Source organism: Vanessa atalanta, chromosome 22 (assembly GCF_905147765.1).
Source record: "Vanessa atalanta chromosome 22, ilVanAtal1.2, whole genome shotgun sequence".
NCBI classification, from domain to species: Eukaryota; Metazoa; Arthropoda; class Insecta; order Lepidoptera; family Nymphalidae; genus Vanessa; species Vanessa atalanta.
In genome coordinates, this window is record NC_061892.1 from 83030 (window position 1) to 105595 (window position 22566).

The 22566-nt window shown below is 37.1% G+C and overlaps 2 protein-coding genes across 7 annotated transcripts; one reads left to right on the forward strand and one right to left on the reverse strand.

The window, feature by feature from the left end:
- Positions 1-5528: 5528 nt before the first annotated feature.
- LOC125072568 lies at positions 5529-10098 on the reverse strand. Its single transcript, XM_047683198.1, has 5 exons — positions 9981-10098; positions 8422-8508; positions 7490-8188; positions 7161-7331; positions 5529-5824 (listed from the first exon to the last, which is right to left on the reverse strand). Exons 1-5 carry the CDS (start codon positions 10096-10098, stop codon positions 5721-5723), a joined length of 1179 nt encoding a protein of 392 aa, XP_047539154.1. The 3' UTR covers positions 5529-5720.
- A 2757-nt stretch (positions 10099-12855) lies between these two features.
- Positions 12856-22406, forward strand: LOC125072659. Of its 6 annotated transcripts, none has more exons than XM_047683315.1 (8): positions 12856-13089; positions 18830-18901; positions 19283-19412; positions 19530-19633; positions 20058-20160; positions 20540-20684; positions 21256-21309; positions 21406-22406. In XM_047683315.1, the coding sequence occupies exons 3-8, from the start codon at positions 19293-19295 to the stop codon at positions 22008-22010; spliced, it is 1131 nt and encodes a 376-aa protein (XP_047539271.1). In that variant the 5' UTR covers positions 12856-13089; positions 18830-18901; positions 19283-19292; the 3' UTR covers positions 22011-22406. The 6 variants fall into 6 exon arrangements, with proteins under 6 accessions (XP_047539271.1, XP_047539269.1, XP_047539265.1 ...); XM_047683313.1 differs by lacking the exon at positions 18830-18901 and adding an exon at positions 16168-16213 and having other exon boundaries at positions 19290-19412; positions 21385-22405; XM_047683309.1 differs by having other exon boundaries at positions 21385-22405.
- The last annotated feature ends 160 nt before the right edge of the window (positions 22407-22566 follow it).

The window sequence follows — 22566 nt, forward strand, 5'->3', positions numbered from 1 at the left end:
GGAGAAACGTAGTGGAATACGCTACAAGCCTTATCCTCAAACAGAGATAAAGCCTTAGCCCAGCAGTTGTTACAAATGATAGCTACTGCAAATGGTAGTACCTATACCTTACTACCCTTTGGCGGTACATTGATCGTTTTTTTTTCTTTTTTTTATTTGGAACACGCGGCACACTAAGATTATTAAATTACTTTATATAGATACTATTAAATTGACTTTTAAGTAAAGCGCTAAGACGTTACATCGACAAAAGCAAGCATACGAGTACATATCTGAACGGTAACGGACATTACCGTTCAGGATACTGGCAACGCACTGCAAACAACTTACCTGAGACTCCTCTTTGTTTTGATGGCCGAGCTGATACACGCTCAACTAAGAGTCGGTGTCGTAGATTAATCTGTTTCGATTAACTGATTTCTCTTTTATTATTTTATGTGTGAGTACATTCAATACATAATGATATATAGACATCTCTCCCGATTCAGTTTCTGAGTTCGTTGACCTCTGTTAGTGCTTTCAGCGACGTTTTCCTCAGCTGGTTGATGGTCCAGGGTGCGTGCTGCGCATGCGTCAGTCGCCGGCGACTTCTTGACGCCGTATCCTCAATAAACACATGTAGGGGTTGACAACTATATATGACAATTTAAAAAAATAAAAAACAAATATTCGCAATTTGCGTACGATTCTGATATGCGGGATCCCTTTTTCTGCCCGCGGTTCAACCCGTGCCAAGATGACATGCCAGTTCTCACAGCTAATGATTAATGATCAGTATTTTTTTCTTACTCAGAACATTCAATTTTTTAAGAGAGTCTTCTCACATGCACAAGGGATAAGCATCTTAGATTCTATGAATGCTTTGACGGTGCACAGAATGTCCATGCCTTTTACACTTTTTACAAAGTTAGTGTCTTTGGGTGAGCCAATGACCACTTTACAAGGAGGCTCGACTGCATTCGGAAAATTTATTTAAAAAAAAAATTGTATTTATGGTATTAACTCCGTATTACCTACCTAGTATAATTCCAATAGTATGTTAGTTCGTTAATATTTTGTTATACGCTAATCTGCCAGCCCTGATCACAAGGCGTCGCGGCGCCGGAGCGTCGCTGACAATTGTTGCGCGTCTCGCCGCCTCACGCACAACCCCCATAACTTGACACTAAGTCACTCAGCTCTAGGCGAGACCACAAACAACTAGCTAGGAGTGATTTGCCTGCATACAAGATATTCCAACAAATATTTTATAATGATTTGGCAACGATTTTATAACGACTATACTTAAAATTTAAACTGGTTAAGTTTATTTATTTATTGTACTTTTAAATTAACAATCAAATATAAAATAAAATGTATCTTCGAAGTGCAACTATATGTGAATAATTTTGTGTAAAGTGAGAACGAATTAGTTATGAAGAAACGGAGACAAAGTCGCTAGCCGATACGAGGAGCGTCAGTCGAGAGGTAACAAATATTATAATAAACTATAAAATCAGTTTCAATCCTGTAACAATAAGACAGACCTCTCAGAATACGAAATAGTTAATTAGTTGAAACATTTCAACATAGTATTTTTAAGATACAACAACTATGGATAACGACGTATGCACACTAAAACGCGATAATATGTCCCTTGTATGTGTCTCACTAAGGCAGTCGCCACTAGCTACCCAGAATTGTACTACGAACATGTCATTCATTAGTAGTCCGTCTCGGAGTAACCGCGGCGCGATGGGGTCGGTGCGCGGCGCGCGTCCTCCCTCGCACACCGCCTACTACGTGGCGCTGGCCGGCGTGCTCTCCTTGCTGCTGTTGCTGTGCTGCTACTTCATATATTTCTGCATACGCAGATGTAAAGGTACTAACCAACTGAATCCAACTACATCACTGAGAAAGAGACTTTCAGGGTCCCGAAGAGGCCGAAATGAATGAACGCAATGCTACCCTTTCTGACTTGTTAGTTTATATTTCGTTCCACAGAGTTGGCGACGCAGCCGCTCCCGGAACCGGTAAAGTCGGTGCGACCACCGCCACCCCTGCCGAAGCCTGTCGCATATCCTGTGCAGCCAGGTCCGTATAATTGATGTACACATACACTGTCAAATTTTGTCTTTAATTTTGAAAGTTTAAAATTTCCTTGACGAAGCGGCACACAAAACAGTAACTAAAAACCACGAGTCACATAATATGACTCATGGTTTTCGTTTTGCCCGCCGAGAAGCTTACGCGAGTACAAGTGTCTAGAAAAGACACTTGTACTCGCGTATAAGAGTTTGTGTGAATTTTACTTAAAAATTTATTTGTATACCAACAAAAACAAGGCACTGAATTAAAATGAGTCAGTGAGTATGCGTTTCTTCCTAGGCGTCCGAGAGAGCGCCACGGCGATGGCCCGCCTGTGCCAGCTGCCGCCCTCGCACACGGACACCGTGTTCCCGGCCGCGCGCGCCGGCTCGCTGCCCGCGCCGCGCCTCGTGCCGCGCGCGCGCTCGCCCGGCGCCGCGCACTCGCCGGCCCGCTGAATGAGCCGGCGAGTGCGATTCTGATTGCTGTCAGTATTGTGATTTTTTTACAAAAAAGTAGTTAAATCGAAGAAGAAGTAGTTAAAGCGAAGAGTTTATATCTTGCAATAAATGTTAGTTGTGGATAAAAAAATATATTATGAAGTTGAATTTATTATTACATTAGCACTGATTGTGTACTTAATATATAGGAAAATTAAAAAATTATACAGGTACTTAATACATAATTGTCCACGGTATATCCCCAGTACTCTTTTTAACTTTATACCTCAGAAGAGGGACCATGGACTAACGGACGATTTACGAAAACTATTTATTAATTTTTATAAGCATTCGAAAGACATAGCAAAGCTTCGCTTTAATTTTTAATGAACAGGGGGAATGCGTTTCGGAGTAAACATAACCCCCGTGGGTGTATTAGCATACTACTTAATACTACCTATCATAAGTCAGAAATATATCAGTCATAGTTTTGTTTCTTTTCGTAAACTAAAGCGACAAATAATTAAGAGACCGTATGAAGGATAGTGGTAGCTTTTGCATGAATATTTTTTATTGTAAACACTAACAGTTGGTTGGTGATGGAGAAGAATTAATGAACGAAGGAAGAGGAAATCATGAGTAAAGTTCGTCGACGTACATTAAATTCAGAGTTCGAAATAACTTTTTTTAAAGTAAAGTTGCAAACGATTTGCGTCGTTTGCACAAATATTGAATATTTACAAGCTGAACATTGATATTATGTGCTACATAGTACTTCTGTAATTAGGAAGTATATTTTACAGGGCGTATTACTTTTTTATGATATATGTAGGCGGATGAGTAAATGTACCACCTGATGGTAGGTGGTTACCGCCGCCCATTAACAATGGCGCTGTGAGAAATGTTAAGCATTCCATATATCGCCAATACGCCACCAACCTTGGGAAATAAGATGTTGTGTCCCTTGTGCCTGTAGTTACACTGGTTCACTCACCCTTCAAACCGGACCACAATAATACAGCTGTTTGGCAGTAGAATTCTGATAAGTGAGTGGTACTCACTCATCAGACTACCCAGACGGGTTTGCACAAAGCCCTACCGCCAAGGAAACTACAGTATATTTTCAAGGAAATTTTAGAACAACTGTAAAAAAGTAAGCCATTACCTAAATTATGTTGACCTTTATTTTATTGTCTACATTATTTGTACAACTTGTTGGTGTCGGCCAATTAATAAATAAATAAATTACATATAAATATTTTAAATTATATAAAATTCAGTAGGGCACGCAACCTGCGCGCTAGGGATGTAAAGGATAGCTTTGTGCCAGACTTTCATGTGAAAGCTAACGTATAGCTTTGTCTAGCGAGTGACAAGCGATGTATTCACTATGTACCAAGCGTTTAGTATATAAATATAATTGATCAAGTATATGAAGTATATACCGCTACGATACCTCTACACACCGTCTACACTAATGAAACTTTGCTCTGAATCAATGTACTATTATAATGTCTCATGTGCCAAAATATTTATGCTTATTTATTTTTGAATAAAATGTTTTGAAATAAGTACAGTTTTATTTACTTATTCCCTTTTTACTAATTCTAGATACACGATCATCCATTCTACATAAAGTATGTTTTGGAATTCATCCACGGACATTTTGAAATTGAGAATAATATTTTTTTTATTTTAAAGTAATTATTATATTAAAGAGCAGTAAATCCACGTCTTTATCAAAAATATATTTTTCTAACGTACTTATAATTTTCAAAAATGAACTTCCGCTGCACAGTCCTTACCTCACGCTAAGTATATTTATATTAATAGCCACAGTTGAGCTTTTGTTTTGGTTTCGAGATTTTTTTTAAATGACGATGATTATTTCCGTAAGAAGGCAAGAATGCTAGCAACATTTCCCCGTTTAGTCGCAGTTCCGATCCTCTGGGCAAACGCCTCCTTGTCACCAGTGGAGGCAATAAAGCGAGGTGCTAAACTTTTATAGAAGAATTAAGCACTATTACTCCAAGGTAAGAGGTTTTAACAGCAAATGGGGAAAAAAATAATTTGGAAAACTGTTGAAATACATAGAGTATATATTATATTATCAAAAGTTGTCGCTACAAATGAGAACAAAGAAATCAGTTTGTGAACATTCAACTTTATTTCATAATACAATATCGATAAAGCAATAATCGTAATACAATAATAAGAAAAAGAACAACAAAATATTTCAATACAAACACGTATTGTCAAATGTAATAAAAAATTTACGTAATCAAAACATTTATCAAAAAAGTAAAAACATTTACTTTATATTTCTACAGCGTATCAGTTATTTATATTTAAACTGAACACGAACAATTCGTTAAGGCTAAGCCACATTATATACTTAACAAAATATACAATACGTATTTAAATGCAAAAAGGTTGAAAAAGCAATGGCCGTGTTCCTCATAGATTTGTGTTTGGTAATTGACTAGAATCAGAGGTGCATTAAGCTCGCCATGGCCCGAAAGAAACAGTAGGTCCATAAATGATCAGAAAATAATTTCTGGAGTATACGAGCACATCCTCAAGTACTTGGAGACAAGCGAGCGTGATGACATTAATAGACTGCTAATAGCACTCGGTAAATTATAAAAATAATCTTATTTCAAAAATACTCTCATTTCTCATTAATATATGATTTATTACAATAGTGACTGTAATAAAAGTACCGGATTGTCTGGTAATCGTGATAAGCTTTTTATTTAACGCCTTCTGTCAATTCAAAACCCTATCGTGACGTATGTGAATGTTTACATTATATTTTCTAAAAACCACATTTTTTTTAAATGACTAGAGTTTAGAAATTATACTCCATTAAATATACATTAGGTGTATTGTATTCCACAAATGTTGTTTAAAAGCTAAATAAAATTCACGATAGTCTTTGCTTACAGTCTTCTAATTGATCCTTCAGGTGTCCGAGATGAGAAATGACCAATATTCATTTCCGAACGGACGTTAGTGAGAAATAAAATCAAAAAAATGTAAATCTTTTCCATTAAAAATAACTGAATTTTTAATACAAACTATGGAATTAAGTAAAACCTGTAATATGTTCAGTGGTGCAAATGAGGTTTGCAATCTAAGGTTTGCTTCCAAGTTTTATAAATCAATCAAACCCGGACACCTGACGACTACTTCGCCGTACGTATGAGACGCCTATATAGCCGTCTCCTTCCTGTCCAAGGAAGCTAGCAGTTCGACCTCGTCGTAGGCGGGCGGAGGATCGTCACAGCCATCAAGCTCGAAATCTAGATCACTCTCTAGAACATTCAATTTATTTAATTAGAAAAAAGTTTTTTTTAAAATAGACTCATAACAAATTTAAAATTGTATAATTTAATGGCTTCAGCAGATTAGACTCGAGTAGAACTAATCTACCCTTGGGTATGGTAAGGCAATCCGAGTGATTTTTTTTAAAGTAATTATCAATCGAGCAATCTAAGTGAGCACCTGAATTGGTGACGAATAATTAATGTACGAGCAAAATAATTTTTAAGGAAAATTAGTCAACAGACACAATCAATTAATTGAAATAAAACTAGTTTTTTTAACGGATTTAATCGCGTATATTAATTATTTTATTTTAACATCCCGACGTTTCGAGCACTTTGCAGTGTTCGTGGTCACGGGCAGACGCGATTATACGCGATATACGCGATTAAATCCGTTAAAAAAACTAGTTTTATTTCAATGTGTAATAATCGCGAAAATCTAAGACAACACAATCAATTAATGTTTGTCAGACTATTACGCGGTTCATACCTGCTACCTGCCCAGGTTCACCGACCCCAAAATATTTGGATTACATATAAAGATAATAAGCTCCCATTTCTATTCGATAGCTTCGGCATTGCATTGTATTTTTTATAATGTAATCGGACGGGCTATTGGACCATCTAATGGGAAGTAGTCATCACCGCCCATGTCTATGGGCGCCATAAGAAATATTAACCATTCCTTGTATTGCCAATACGCCGCGAAGTATGGGGACTAGGATGTTATGTCCCTTGTGCCTATAGTTACACTGGCCCACTCATTCTGCAAACCTGTTGTTTGGCTGTTGAATGAGGCCCCCCATTCAGGCTTGCATGAAGCCCTACCACCAAGTATGCGTTTACAATCAATTTAAATTATAAATTTATTATCCACCATATAACATAAACCAACTCGGTGCACTTTATACACACAACATACACTTTTCTCAAACCGTGCACTTTAAAAATAATTTATTTATTTTCAGTAAAAGTTATGTTAAAATTAATTTTAATTAAAATAATATTTGTATAAAGCCTCCAGATCTGGATCAAAACATTGTGTACTTGCTAACACCAACATGACACCACCGACATCCCGAGGCAGTGTCTACGACTGAAATTATGCCGATAACTAAACTATTTTCATGTATAAGTCAGATCTGCATTTACTATCTACATTTGCTCAAGAGATACTGAAAATCTCATCAGCCGCCAACCACAGGACATTCGATGTTATATTCATTGTGTCTGTAAATACACTGATCACTCACAACTATTACTGGGTACTAAATAACGTTTTTGTTTAACGTTAGATATTTCAAGGATATATGCGGCAACATACCGGAGAGCGCGCCGGACTGCGGGCGCAACACGGGCGCGAGCACGTCTCCGGCGCTGGCGTGGCGCGCGCGCGACCAGCCCGCGGGCGGCGGCGCGGCCACCGGCGCACGCCACACGCCCGCCGCGCCGCTCTCCTCCATGTACGACGCCTCCCACTCGTACCCAACCGCCTCTGTGTTCGAGGTGTTACAGTTTAAACAGGACGATATGTAACTTTGCTAAATTTATTAAATCAATTATCCCTTTAACGCTAAGTGCAGTTAAGCAGTTAGCTTAAGTTAATTATATTTTTCCAGCGAGTGCGCCAGTATTTTGTGTGAGCTCACTAACCCACGGAAGGAGGTGGAGCCGGTATGGTATGAGTGTTGTATAAACTCGACCGAGATTCGACTGTGTGATGCATTGCCCCCGACCGGTCCAGCTCCACGTCGTCCATGTCGTTTAGCTCGAAGCCGGCCACTTGGAATTCCGTGAGCGGTACCAGCGGCTGCCTGTGCCTGCCTATATCCTTGCTCCTGATGGATTCGTTAAGACATTGTTTAGCTTCCTTAGGTTTACACATTTTCTTAACCTTATGCTCGACTTTTATTTCGTTAATGTTCTCATTAGGGCTCGTGGTGTCACTCGCGTCGCCGATATAGAAGTTAGACACGCTCTCGGTGGCATCCTTGTCTTTGATGTCATCGTTTAGTGATTCTTTGTTGAGATCTTTTTTCCGGGACGATTTAATATTAGTGTAGTGTTTCTTGCAGGTTCTGACGACTACTTTATCCGTAGTCTCTTCCAAGGATTCGTCTTTATCTGATTTATCGGAGACATCGCTTGCATTGGAGAATTCATTGTCCGACTTTAGAGGTATGTAGAGGTCTTTGGTAGATCGTTCCCAGTCTCTTCTGTGAATGACTTCGTCGATGACGCTGGGCGCGGAGTGGTAGCGGGCGTCGGGGTCCGCTGGCTCCAAATGTGACTTTCGTCTGCACCGAATCTCCTCGTGACTCCTGTGGGAAGACAGGGGCTGTTTCGTGTGACCTATAAATATAAAATGTAATAAATATTTTTATTTTTACACAGATATATGTATATAATATGAGACAAATTTATGTATATATAAATATTTCCAACCTTAAAAAAAGTGTGGATTAAGCCAAACACAAGATGGCAACGCAGAAAATTTTGAAGTTGTCTAGTGGCTGAGCTTTGCGTAAACCCGTCTGAGTACTTATGTTATTCGTCAAGATAATAGTAAAATATTTATAAGTTACCAGATGTGCTGGGCGTGTGTAAGGACACCGCGCTACTCCCAAAACGTCTGGCGAACAACTCATTAGAGCGTTGTCGGGAATTTGATTCTGCAATGTATAATAATCAAATCAAATTTATAAAAATATAAAAAGTAAAGTCAATTTCAAAGGTAAATATTTCCTCTCTTAAAGAAAAAGCTTAGGGCTTGTTTCACCGAATCTCTCCATTGACTTGATGGACACACGTGTGGCAGAATTTCATTTGATACGTGAAGCTTTCTGTCTTATGTTTTATTCGGAGACGATTTTTACTATAAAAACTCAGTTCATGTACTTATTGTTAACTGATAGACGCGCCTCGCTTCTTTTGACCGATATTAAAATAAGAAATAAACAATATTTTTAATTAAAAAACAGGTAAAACTCAGTTACCACATGTATTTATAAAGTCGTTTGCCCAGACTGATTATAATCGCACAGCCAAAACTATTGAATCTAGAAAGCTGAAATCAGGAACATAGATTTATTTTATAACGTAAGTATCCGATAAGAAATAAAACTTTAAGAGGTCTAATGCCATATATTTGCCACTGTCTATTACAATTCGTCTAGTTGCTATTGGCAAAAAAACACACCAATCGCTTTTATACTATCATTCAGTATAATCAGTGGAAACTTGGCTGACCCATTGTACATCATTTCCTCAAAATCAAGATTTCAATAAAATCGAAAGAAATTGAAATTTCTACATAAAAATTACTTATATTTGGAAGAGTTTATATTTTCTTTTATTTTTATTATAATTTATTCGGTTTACTGACAATCACTTATATCCTTCGAAGAAGTGGATCAAGCTTCTGTTTGCATATATATGTCAACTACAAATGAGAAAATAATATATAAAAATTTAATGTTACCTTCAATTTAAAGTGCGATTGATGAAATGTACTCGTGAATCGCGAATAAAGAATGTACATTAATACATATATGTACATATTTTACGCACATTTACTGGTTATTGTTTCTAACAAGATGATATAATCTCCAAATTAATATTGTCGAACAAAATATGTGGGAATAATAAGTTTGTGACTTATTGAAAACATATAAAATTCAAAGAAGACGATGATGAAATAATACTATTCTACACACACATACACAACCACTATATAAGCAAATATCTATGTTATTTACCGTTAGATATAACAGGCTTTTGAGGATACTTTTCAGAGCTAGAATCTGTAAAAAGATAATATATTTTCCTGGTACAAAAGTTATGCATAAATACAATATTAGGTACATATATAGTTAAAACATGCATTATAAATATTCAAATACTAGTAACCATAAAAAAGAATATTCTATAACACAGTATTATATATAGAACAGAAACTGAACGGCAAAAGAAATATGCTAGTATTGCTCGTTCCCCGAAACACTAATCATTATGCCATTCTTATGATAAGTATCTGTCTTAAAATATATTAAAGGCTTACAATATTGTTGTTACTAAAATAGTGAAGGTCAAGCATTCAATGTGTGCGGATAAACAAGCGGAATGCAGAGCATGTGCATGTTACCAGAGCGGTCGTCATCGGGCCAGCAGCAAAGCCAGCACAGCAGCAGCAGCGGTGCGCACACCTCTGCCGCGAGCACGCCCCCCGCGCCGCCCAGAGCGCCCACTCCGATGCCACCCATGCTACTCTATAACATGTACATGTACTCCTAATTTAAAAATTGACATTCTTAAATATTTGTTTTCAGTCTATAGTGACTGCACTACACAAGTTTATTTGTTCAACATCAATGACCATTGCTTTTATTTAATTTAAAATAAAAAAATAATTTTGGAATGTATAAATTTTCTTACCACAAATTTCAAAAGTGGATTAACTTCTAAATTACAAATATAAATATTTATTCATATTTAGTTTTAGTTGTAACTCATAGAGACTAGGGAGTGTATTCAAACGAGTACGAGTGAATATTTGTTTCACAAAATACTCTCACTTTAGCGCGCACTATCGATTGCAAAGTTGTGAAAAAAATTCAAATAATTAAGATTACGGTGTGTGTACTGATAGCGCACTGTAGTGCGGAGTGTGGTGTGTGTGAGACTGAGGGCGGCTGTGCCATTGGTCCAGCTCTACCGAGATTCAAGACGAGTAGGCCAGTGACACACTCAGCACCGCAGACTTTTTACAAAAATTCAATTTTCAATTTCAATACCTATTCTTCTTTTATGGTATAAGTAGGTGGACGAGCAATGGGCCACCTATATATATAACATGGTAAGTGGTCACCTCCGATATATATACAATAGTATGTATATAGAAAATGTTAACAATTCCTTACATCGCCAATGCGCCACCAACCTTGCAAACTAAGATATCTTATGTGCCTCGTGCCTGTATCTACTCAAGTTTACTCACCCTTAAAACTGGAATACAACAATACCCGAGCTTGCACAAAGCCCTACCACCAAGTAAAGGTTATCTAAGTACTGGGTCTATACTGTTATATGTAAACGACAATGATTACCTGTAAATGTGTCAGAAACGTTTCAGCTTTCAAGACTTTTGATGCGATGTCCGAAAATGAAATGCAGCACGCGGGATGAATCCAAACCATTTCTCGGCATTGCCCCCGTAAAAAATACGGTAGAAGATACCGAGTGATCCCAACATAGAAATGTTGGCGTTGAGACGCAAAGCCAAAGGATCAAGCTGATCGGACAGGGCTTAATCATCGATAATTAGAACCGCTCTGCGTTAAGTACGGTCAAATCATACTCATGTCTATTAAAAAACTCTGTCATGTCTATGAAGTATATAAATATGTCATGAAATTAATTCGAACTTGTAGGTGGTTTCTCTTGATGTGCCGCCGGCGGAGGCTGAAGGCGCCGGAGTGTCGCACTCACATCGATCCTCATCCCCGACATCTTCCGTCTCTGTCCGTCGTCATATCACATTTTCCTATTGTCCCACTATTTCCATCTCCCTTGCCAGCATCTCAACGTCTCGTCGTTGTCTTAGACTTATGTAATTAGACAGATAGTATCAGTATTCCCAGTCGTAGGATGACTTCTCACTGATAACATCAAATCATTTTTTAATCTCAAAGATTACAAATAAACGTTTTTTTTTTTTTTCGTTGATAAATAAATAAGGCTGTTTAATAATAATACAATAATAAAAATAATATTAATTGATATTCATACATAAGAAATGACCATGACCAGTGGATTTCGACTACGAGAGACTTAATGCAGCGTTAGAGATAAATATTAAAAACATATAATTTATTTGATCATTTAATTAATATGGAAAATATTTACAAAATATAACGAATGCCCTAAAAGTGTAAGCAATTTTCAGCAAAGTCAGTTGAAGTAAAGGAAAATGTGGTGCTGGTCAAAGTCAACACACGTGTCGGTAAATAAAAATAAAAACTCATTATCCAATTCATGCCGGAACCCTCAGATTCTTTTTCGCCGCCCAGAAGAAATGAAAAGCTTGTTGATCGGCTTGAACCCGCAATCTTAATATAAGGTTTGTTTTAGGCACTGGATCATCTTTGCCCTAGTTTAACATCTATAACATCTTAGTTCCCAAGGTTGGTGGCGCTTTGGTGGTGTGAAAAATCATTAATATTTCTTACAGGATCAATGTCTATGGACAGTGGTGACCGCTTACCAGCAGGTGGCCTATTTGTCAGTAATGCATTAAATGAAAGCCATGCAAGTCTTAATATAATTTTAATGTCATAGTTTAGACTTTTTTTAGAACATTAGAACAAATTAGAATTAAATGTACATATATAATTAACCAAATGTAAACAAATGTTATTACGATGTAGCCGCAGAGTGTACATGTACCTTCCAGTTCTAGTGTGTGCAATATAGATTCAAGCAAGACTTGAATACGTTAGATGAAACGTAAAACATGAGGTCAATGTCGGGAGCGAACTTAAACTGACCTACGATGTACAACCGACTAATGAACGGTTATTTTATTCAAGAAACGGTTTGTTTTCCATATGGATTAGCATTATCGACTAGGTTTAGTTTTTTAAAGGGTCCCTTCAATTAGAAGTGTGATTTGTAAATTCGAACTCGCGAAACGTAAAATAATTGTTTCTTCTAACTCAAAAACGATCGTATTATATTTTATAAGTATGTAACGAATGATTCGTTACATACTTATAGAATATACGCATTGCTGTTTGATAATTATAATCGACTGACGTGCTGAAAATTGTATATCGCCTCGAAATTGTGTAAAGTACTAAAACTGTTAAGTTGTTGTTTCAGTAGTTTCAATTAATGTAGTAAACTTTTTCTCTAGCTATAAATTAATAGGTATGATTGACCTCGCAGCAAAGCATTACGGCGTTTGCAAGTCGTGCAGTTAGCGCGCTAACTTCAGCGAGTTTAACACGGGCAACGGTAACGACGCAGTTGTGTAAGGATCTGGTTCGGCCGTCGGCGTGGGCCGCCACTGCGCCTGCGCGGAACACCTTCCCAGCATTTACTTGACATTCCGCTTTGCGTTGCACGTATTTTATGTAAAACATCAACAATATACACAATAAATACCGTTTTTACAAAAAAGTGTAGTTTATGCGTCAATTGTGATGTGCTAGTCGACAGTTGGCAAGTGTTCGTTCGGCGTGGACTCGCTCCCGGTGAGTTTTAAGAAATCGTTAATTTGTGCAATCAATGTTACGTGCAATGCTTAAATGAACATCATTATTCAATAGCCAATTTGTAATTGCATTGTTCTCGATTGTTCTAATTATATATATTTATGATTTATTCGAATTTGTTTACAATTGTTGTCATGCTTGCTAGCCCCTATACTTTAGTATGCCTGTGATATATAATAGGCGATCGTTACAGTTACCTCCTTGAGATCATATTTTTTACAGACATTATATACTAATATATGAGTATCGAAAATAGCCAACAGTGTAACATAATTTATCAAAAAATTAGGAGATCATCACAGAAACTTATCACCAAACGAAAGTACCTACTATAGACGTGCATAAACAACAATAGTTTGAAAAAAAAAAATGGACGAATTTCAACAAACACTATTATCATTTAATTCTCGAATATGATGTATAAGTTTTAGCTAAATTTTCGTCCACATTCTTACGTATATATGCATTCTATTGTCTTGTACCGATAGTAGTAATTGTCAGTAAGCGCAATCCCTGCATTGCAGGCTGCGTTGCAAATAACTTTGACCTGTTAAGCTATTCTGTAAGAACTGAGTCGAAGCTCACCGCATGTTACATCGTGACATGTCAGAATCTGCCAAGCTACATTGACTTTAATAATGATAACGTTTAAAGGTTTCACGCATCAGAACAGCGTACAGTCGACAGCCGGTTATCCTATTTCTCTTCTTAAGTTACGAGGGCAATTCTTACAGACCCGCACCGTTGCAACTGTCTCGACACACGGTTACAGGGTTGCAACCCTCTACACATGAAGTATTAGTATTTTCAATTAAGATCGTAGTCGAGTTAATATTATTTTTTGGTATATTATTTTTTGGTGCATCGCAAACAAACTATTAGGAGGAATTTAGTGAAATTATATAGTTTGCTCGTCTCTACCCGTCGCGACTTCGCCTCATAATCTTATGAAAAAAATATTTGTTTTCTTCGCAATATAATCTAATCTCATTGGATTACGTTGATTCGGTTGTTTGGTATTGGTAGTTGAACGGATTAAGTAGAGGATTAAATCGGTATAAAGCCTAATTTCAAATCCCACAACGTTTTTTAGCGCGCTCGATAGTACAAAACAAAGGTTTCCTAAAGTTTTCACCATCTCTTATTAATCAGGATGATATAAAGTGAAAATTAACAGCCTGTAAATGTACCGCTGCTGAGCTAAGGTCTCCCATAGATTAATTTTATATCTATGAGTGTTGCAATACAACATGACTAAAACAAACGAGCCAATTTTATTATCTTGGTGTGCATGACAGCTACGCTTAGCACTCGCCAAATCTAGTTTGCCAGTGTTCGTGTACTTAGGGGCCAACTGTTGTCCACTTTTTTTTCGACGCATTCTCAGCTGTGATAGTCTATCTAAATAATCAAATCCATATGAAGAGAAGGATGACATTGCCTTACGTTAAATAAATGTCAAATCTGTTGAACCTTTTACATAATGTCGTGGACCGTGGTGTGATGTATGAGCTGTCAAAGTGTCAATACGAGGAGTATATTCACATCCAAGAGAACGTGAATGGTGCGGTCTTGTTTAACGCATCAGCTGATAGCAGGTCTGAGAAACGGTACTGAAAAAGAACTTGTCAACGTTTACAAAAAGTGTCAGATTTAGATTTCCAAAAGCTAACAAACTAAACAGACATATTAGATGTTTTTTTTTAAAAGACGTATAAATGTAATTGTACATATTTGACTATGTATTTCATTTGAGTAACTTCTTTTCGATCACCACATTGTATACATGGCACAAGAAACGTCACTGTCCTACACAACATCCTATTAATTTTAAGGTCGATCAAAATCGTTCATAATCATAGCTCAACTTTTTCTTTTGGATTAATATAAAACCTTATAATTATTAACAACGATTACACGGCATCTATCAATTACATACAATTCAATTTAAATTTAGTGAAAACAAACGAATACTACCTCCACATATTTTTTTTATTATCGTTATATTTTTTGTAATTTGTATTCTATTACAGATTTTTATAAAATATTTTTTTACAATAAAATATAAATGCATATGTATTTTATCATCAAAGCGAATGTTGACCTTGAAGGCCAAACGTATAATGATGTTAATTTAATTTTAGTTAAGTCATTTAAATTACAAATTACTTTAGTTTGTCAAGGATAACAACAATTTGACAAATATTTCGTTTGTTTACCCGATTATCCAAGTCAGCAGGCGATCTGAAACGACCCATCGAAAGGTTTACGTCCGGAGTCCGTACACACCGCCGAGGTCATTAGGGCACTTCATTTGTGTTAATTATTCAAGTTTACACATTCGGATATCGGATAGTTAAGTAAAACACCTCGAGGAAACTTCTACGAGTACATGTCAGATTAATTGTCGCCTTAGCGTGCTTTAAAAGCATTAAATAACATGTCAGGACACATTTTTATTTTTTTTGAGATAGAAATTTGTTATTATATTTTTGCGCCATACGTTTGGGACTGTAATACCAGGATATCGGGATCCTGGAATATCGGGATCTCCCATCCAATATGCCCCATTCAGTCCTTTAACTCTTTCATAACAGTTGTTCCAACACAGCGTGAGGGTTTCAGCTGTTGGCTACCATTGCAAATTAAAAAAGCCTTTTTACTTATGAAACAATTAATACTTTTGCACAGTTATTTTCAAATAAATCTTTGTTTTTATTGTAATGTTTGTATTAACGTATTTGGAATTTGATACTCACTTAATATCTATTCAACTTTGTACCGTCGAATTAGATTTATGTTATCACGCCTTGCGGGATCCCGCACATACCCGAACACTGCGGGATCCTAACAACAGGCGGATATGAGGAACTAAATTAAAAACTAAACGTAAAATAATTTTAGTTAATTTAATTCATACACTTACCTCCATAATAGAACGAAAAATTTAACTCTTCGTTTTAACTTTGGCTGCACTTTCTATTTCATTAAGAATAACATTTTATTTATAATATTTTTAAACGAAAACCAAAGTTATTTTCTAAATTTCATCAACAGTTGCGATCCAGACGGTCTACCCTCCACACGAAGCCCGTGAGCGCAGGTCAGTCATTTCAAAAACTACCTTAAGAAATGTTATCGCTCTTACCTTTCGGCCGAGTAGGTAACTATTAGTTTAGATTCTAGACTTCTTCTTACTAGTTTCAAATAACTTTCGTGTAGTGTTGTCGTGCGAAATCGTCGGCGAATGTCTTATACTATTCGCACTTCTATATTAAATTCCAACCCACTCTTTACTCTGTTTAGTATTGATTTATATAAAAATAAAAACTATCTTATATCCTTCCCCGGTACTTAAACTATATCGATACTAAATTTCATACCTATTATTATAACCACATTTCAGTAGTTACTCTTAAGCAAAGTTTAAGTCTACAGAATAATTTATTTTTTAATTATTGATTAGGTGGTACGTGTTTCTCGCTCGCCCGACCGCCTCGCGCAGTCCTAATAGTACCGTCACTAAGCTGCTAAAGCAGTCGCTTTCTCACCGTCGTTACTTTTAAAGTATTCATCCAAATTACGTAGTTTTAAGGACAAAGTTTATCTACTTTAAATATCAGAAGCACTTTTTTGTTGTTTTTATAAATGTAAAAAAAAAAACCCTTAAAAAATAAAGTATCAAATTTTATTTTAATGATGGTTCAGTATTTTGACAATAACGGCTTACGTATAAAAGAGAGAAGTATGTTGCCCCAGACTTTTTTAAACAAATATTTGAACATTTCTAACATAGATTATATTCGTAAAATTCACGGCAAAATAGCTCGAAGGATGACGGATATGACGGAGTCCCTTCCGACGTACTTAACACTTATTGTTACATTTTGTCAATTTACACAATCATTACATGAAACAGTCGCTTACTGCTATCTGTCTGTCCCTGTGAGATGCTTAGATTTTTTAAATTACACAACGGATTTTTATGTTTTTTTTAATAGAGAGAGTGATTCAAGAGCAAGGTTTATAATATTGATGTATAATACATGCAAAATCTCTTAGGGATAACCCACAATAACCATTTATTATCCTTTACTTTTTTCGAGAAATTATGGCTTATTTTCGAAGTAATTTTAAGCAATACAGCATTAATCCTTATCCAATAAAGTATCTTAAATACATTGTGCGTTTAATATTAGATCATTATGGCGATGAATATTTAAGAAGATATCACAGATTTAAAATGCAGGGACATAGCGGTTTCAGCGGACATTCTGTAGTATATTAAGTATCAGTATTGCATCCGTGCGAAGCCGGGGCGGGTCGCTAGTATCATAATAAGTTATAGCCTATGTGTAAAGTTTCATTAAAATCCATCCAGTAGGTTTTTGCGTGAAAGAGTAAAAAACATCCATATTCTTCATTCAAGAAGGCTCATAGAAGCACTTTTGAATCGTCATGTTGTCAATGTTGAATTAAATGTAAAGCTACCACCGGTTCGGAAAATAGATTCTACCGATAAGAACCGGCTAGGAACTGAGTAGTTACCCTTTTTACCATTTTAATTACAAAGTATGTCATTAAGAACAATAAAAATATTAAATACTTCTTCATCTTCAATATAATCTTGTATTGAGTGATACGCTTAATTCATTAATGTTTATTAACATTTATGATATTCGTACGATAATCAAAGCGTGCGAAATAATTCCAAATAAGTGTTAGAATTTCTCGGGACAAATGTCGAATATTGTTTATTAATTCTGGAGGATATTTCGGGAATTTGAAATCCATTGTGCCGGCAGCTGCACCAGTTCATTGAATAGAACGACGTATAAATAGCTTAATTTGCAGGTTTGACCTTTGAAAATCAAATCAGTGGCCACGGTACAAGAGATTATAGTAGGCTGTGTGCAATCCGTCTTAAGATTCCTTAATTATTTTTTTTTAATTTTGTATTAAGTTTCCTAACTTAATTGTAGTTAATATTTTGGGCACCTACTTGTAATTATAAAAATGAATATGTAACTTCTAAAGCAATGTTAAATGGGTTATTACGAAACAAATCGCGACCTCAACTAGGAGTTGTTACTTTTTATCCCTTATATTATATTGGGCTACGGTCGGTAGGATTCTAAACTACGCTCACCGATGTAACTAGGTGATTCTGTAACCCGTATTTCGATCCATAACCCGTATGTCCGATCAGATGGTGGGTACGGCAATGATCTACAATACGTTTGTCTGTTTTCTTAATTTGTTTGTTAATTAAATTGAATCACCTTAAATAATTTGTATGTACGAGTTACAGTTTGTACGGTATCCTCAGCGTTTGTTTAGTAATGTGGCATAATTGAGCATTAGGGCATTAAGCGGGGCTGCGGCGCAAACTCGATCATTTAACTGACACGCTACTGTAACATAAATTATGTTGATGTAAATCTTAGGAGTAATATTATTTCCATTTAAATGTTGTGCGTTTTGTACGTAAGAATTATATAAGACGTTGTTTTAATGGAAAGGAAAATTTAAAATATAGGCACGTACTTTCTACATACAATATATTAAACAGCTCATTGCGTTCTTTAATAATAAAATTGAATACCTGTTTTTGGTTGGTACTGAGCATTGCTCTACATGATTTCAAGCGAAACTAAAGCTATTAACACCCCTGTGTACTACCAATGCTTACAGGACTAGTTTTTTTTTTTTTTATCAGAGAATCACAATTGCGGACTGCTGACAGCATTCATCCCATCAATCCTTGACGTCATCATCAGTGCATATTTAAGTAATATTTAACTTAATATTATTGTTTGGATTATTGGGATGTAGTTGTGTGTAGTTTATTATTATACTTTAATATGAGTATTTGAATGAAATAGTTACTATCCCATCCCGTTTTCTTACAAAGCTTCTATCAAAGGTTGCCTGTGAGAGATCGCTATAAGCGATAAAACCGTCTTTGCGCACCTTTAATTGTTGATTATTAATATTTTAGGCTTCTCTTATGTAATCAGTTTACTTATATGTTGTGCAATAAAGCATTTAAATAATAAAAGTAACTTAAATAGAAGCAATTATGTTCTTAAACATTAAAAAAAATGAATAACAGTCCATATAACAATCAATTAGGCAAATCAGTGAATATTAAAACCAAATGTCGTGTCCGTTGACAGAGGATGCAGGCGACCTTGCCGCCGGTATGGTCGGAAATCGAGCGCTACCGGCGGCGGCGCGGGCGCGTGACGCTAGCGGAGCTCAGCGAGATCACTGCGCGGGCGCACCAAATGCACATGCAGGTAAATAATCGTAAAAATCCACTGTATATAAAATACACAGCTAACGTTTAGCAATTAGACATGTACCTATGTAGTTACTACCTAATGTAATAACTAACGAGGGCTACGTTCATGCAGGAGCTGCGTCGTCTCCGCGAGCTTCACGCGCGCCTCGACTGGCCGCGCGTGCACCGCCCCGAGATCCTTCTATACACGCCGAACCAACTCAGACAACTAATTCGGTAAAGATTGCATTATTTTTACATTTTTCACAACTGTTGTTATATACACTTATATCGTGTAGGTATATACGTCGATTCATAAAAGTCGATTCGATGAAAGTGGTAATGCTGATTGGACTCGTATCCTCTTAAGGAGAAAGTTTAGAGCCCATTATGCCTCGACACTATACAATGGGTTAATGTTGATTTTTTTATCGACACCTTTTTCCACGAGTTTTTTTTCACAAACTCAAGAATAAATTTACGATGCACTTTCAGTACTGCCACATACAGACAGACGAATTATATAATATCTAAAACAGGATAAATACTACTCCTGAAAAGCCAAGTGCATAAAATGTACAGAAATAAATCAATAAAAGAGGCGCTCTGCGTAATTTCTGGTTGGTGTACAATAAATATTATTATTGTAAATGTCTCGCAGACTGGGTAACTCAGCCGACACGGCGGCGCAACCCACGTCGGGCAGCTCGTGGCGTCCCGGCCCGCTGGGCGCGCCCTGGCACTTGCCGGACAACGAGGCCTCGGTACTCGATCTCTACTCACATAATACATTGTTCCAATTATTACCTATTTAGTAAAATTAAATTGTTATTTAAAAATAAGAAAAGGTTTTATTGAGATGCGAAATTTTTAATCTTGATTGTTATAGTGAATGCAAAAGAAAAAATACCTAAATTAAACTTTAATAGAAGTATAGTTACAATTTAATAATTAAATTTCGATCTGATTTCATTCATGTGTTTGAATAAACTATGAGGTACATAGGTTCTACGAGAGCTTAAAACCAATCTCTAACTCTTTGCACTAGTGAATTACTTTAGATGACCTTCGACCAAATGTCCAGAATTTAAGACATTGAGTTTGAAGAAGCTAATCTCTACGGCGCGAGGTGGGTGTGCGCAGGCAGAGGGCGGCGGCGAGCGCGCGACGAGCGAGTGGTGGTCGTGGCGCGGCTGGGGCGCGGGCGCGCTGCTGCTCGTGGCGGCGCTGCTGCTCGTGCGCGCCACCGACCGCTGCTTCACGCGCAACTACGCGCGCTGCACGAGCTGTACGGGTCGCGAGCATCTCTCTGTATTTACCTTTTAGTTTAAGGCCGTCGGCGCAAGAACAAGAGATCCCGGGTGCGAATGATCCGGGCTGATGCTAATTAAAGTTATAAATAATAAGTCAAGATTGTTATTCCAGAGGGAGCAGCTGCTGAACTGTGCGCCATGATATTAACTAAGCGTTTGGCTACTATTTGTTGGGAATGTCTACTGATACAAGGATATAACATAATGGATATATTACGACCTAAGGCTAGGGCATACGACTCGATATCGAGATATCGATATAATATTTAATGGAATCCCTATCAGTTACTACCAATCGGATCAACGTTCGTAAACTCTTTGCCTGTTTTCACCGAACGGCAAGCCTTCGTGTAGTAATAGTTTACTAGTAACTATCAAATCTCCTGACACACCTTATTGTCTATATTTGATAGAGCTGGACAGTTGGTCAATAGAAATATAATGATGATATTCAAAAATTGCAACATAAATTTATACGGTTCTCAATACACGGACATATTTATTATACATAAATAAAAATAACTCTAATAGATATCTGTTTCGCAGCTCGAAGAAGACGCTCTGAAGAGTGGCCCACGCCCAACGTGCTCGCCACGAGTAGTAAGTATCTTTGTGCTCGTAGTATGGTCTACGTTGTTATTGTATACGGCATCGAACACTCTTAACTTTCCGCAGTACTCACACACATACTTTCAGACCGTCACCCTCTCAGCGTAGACGCGGAGACCTCTCCGAATGAATTCGATGCGTATCCCTCTGAATCGAGCGACTCCGGCAACGATATGGTGTTCAACGCCGATCTCCCGCCGCCGTATTCCGAGTGCGCCACCGACGGCAGCAAACACATCACCAGAGAGGAACCGCCCCCGCCGTACTCCGCCTGCTACGTCGCCTTCTCCAACCCCAAGGACGGGACGCCGTCCGTCAGGTTCTTCAATGGCCAACGACAGAGCATGTTCGAGAACGATGGCTCGCCGACCTCGACTCGCTTCATAAACGTTCAGACCTCGACGGACGAGCTGACGGAAATAGCGCATTCCAGCAATGGATTCAATCACTTCGACACCGGCCAGATTTCTAACAATCCGATCGGAGATCGGATATACAAGTTACCGTACTTTGATAACACCAATATCGAAACGGACGACTCCGACGAATGCAACGGAGAGTGCATCGCCAACTCGCTGGAGTGCATCAACATCGGGCCGGCGCCGCTCGCCACGCAGGACATGACCATCGACATCTGCGACGCCGGCGCCCCCGCCGCCCCCGCCGCCCCCGACGCCGCCGAACCCTGTTAACGCAAGAGTGTATGCAGATGGCCGACCGAGAGCTGTGAATGTTATTGAAACGCTTATACTCTTTAAGATCGATATTCTTATGAAAGTCATATTTTAATTATTTGTGTTTCAATAGAAACATTCGAGTAGATAAAATGAATTGTTATAGTATTATTTTACTAATCTTCGAATGCCTCCGTGCGAGGACTCCAAAATAATATTTAAATGTAAATATATCAAAATGTCGATGGAAAATTCAGGTTGTGTAGAGATAAATTTTAATAAAATATACTTTTGTAGAATCTCCTTTGTCACTGTACACAGACACACGTAGTAGATCACGATGTATACCCCCAAATACCTAACTTTGGATATAAAATTATGAACAAATAAAAATAAATAATTTCTTAAAATATCTTTAGATTAACAACCGACTCCTGTTTTATATTCCAAAAGTAATATAATATTTACAAAAACCCTCCCCGAAATAAAAGAAACAATTAGTATTAAGTGCTTTATTTAATAAGTACATTTAAATACTAAAATACAGTTTAATTGAACTACCTTAAATATAATT

Excerpts from the sequence above, each read along its gene's own strand:
- LOC125072568 (XM_047683198.1), bottom strand. The coding sequence starts at position 10,098 with ATGGGTGGCATCGGAGTGGGCGCTCTGGGCGGCGCGGGGGGCGTGCTC. Across the intron at positions 7,332-7,489 it reads GGCTCCACCTCCTTCCGTGG|AGGCGGTTGGGTACGAGTGG; the intron begins GTTAGTGAGCTC and ends CCTCGAACACAG. Across the intron at positions 5,825-7,160 it reads GCAGTCCGGCGCGCTCTCCG|AGAGTGATCTAGATTTCGAG; the intron begins GTATGTTGCCGC and ends TGAATGTTCTAG.
- LOC125072659 (XM_047683313.1), top strand. The coding sequence starts at position 19,293 with ATGCAGGCGACCTTGCCGCCGGTATGGTCGGAAATCGAGCGCTACCGG. Across the intron at positions 19,413-19,529 it reads CGCACCAAATGCACATGCAG|GAGCTGCGTCGTCTCCGCGA; the intron begins GTAAATAATCGT and ends ACGTTCATGCAG. Across the intron at positions 20,161-20,539 it reads TGCCGGACAACGAGGCCTCG|GCAGAGGGCGGCGGCGAGCG; the intron begins GTACTCGATCTC and ends GGGTGTGCGCAG.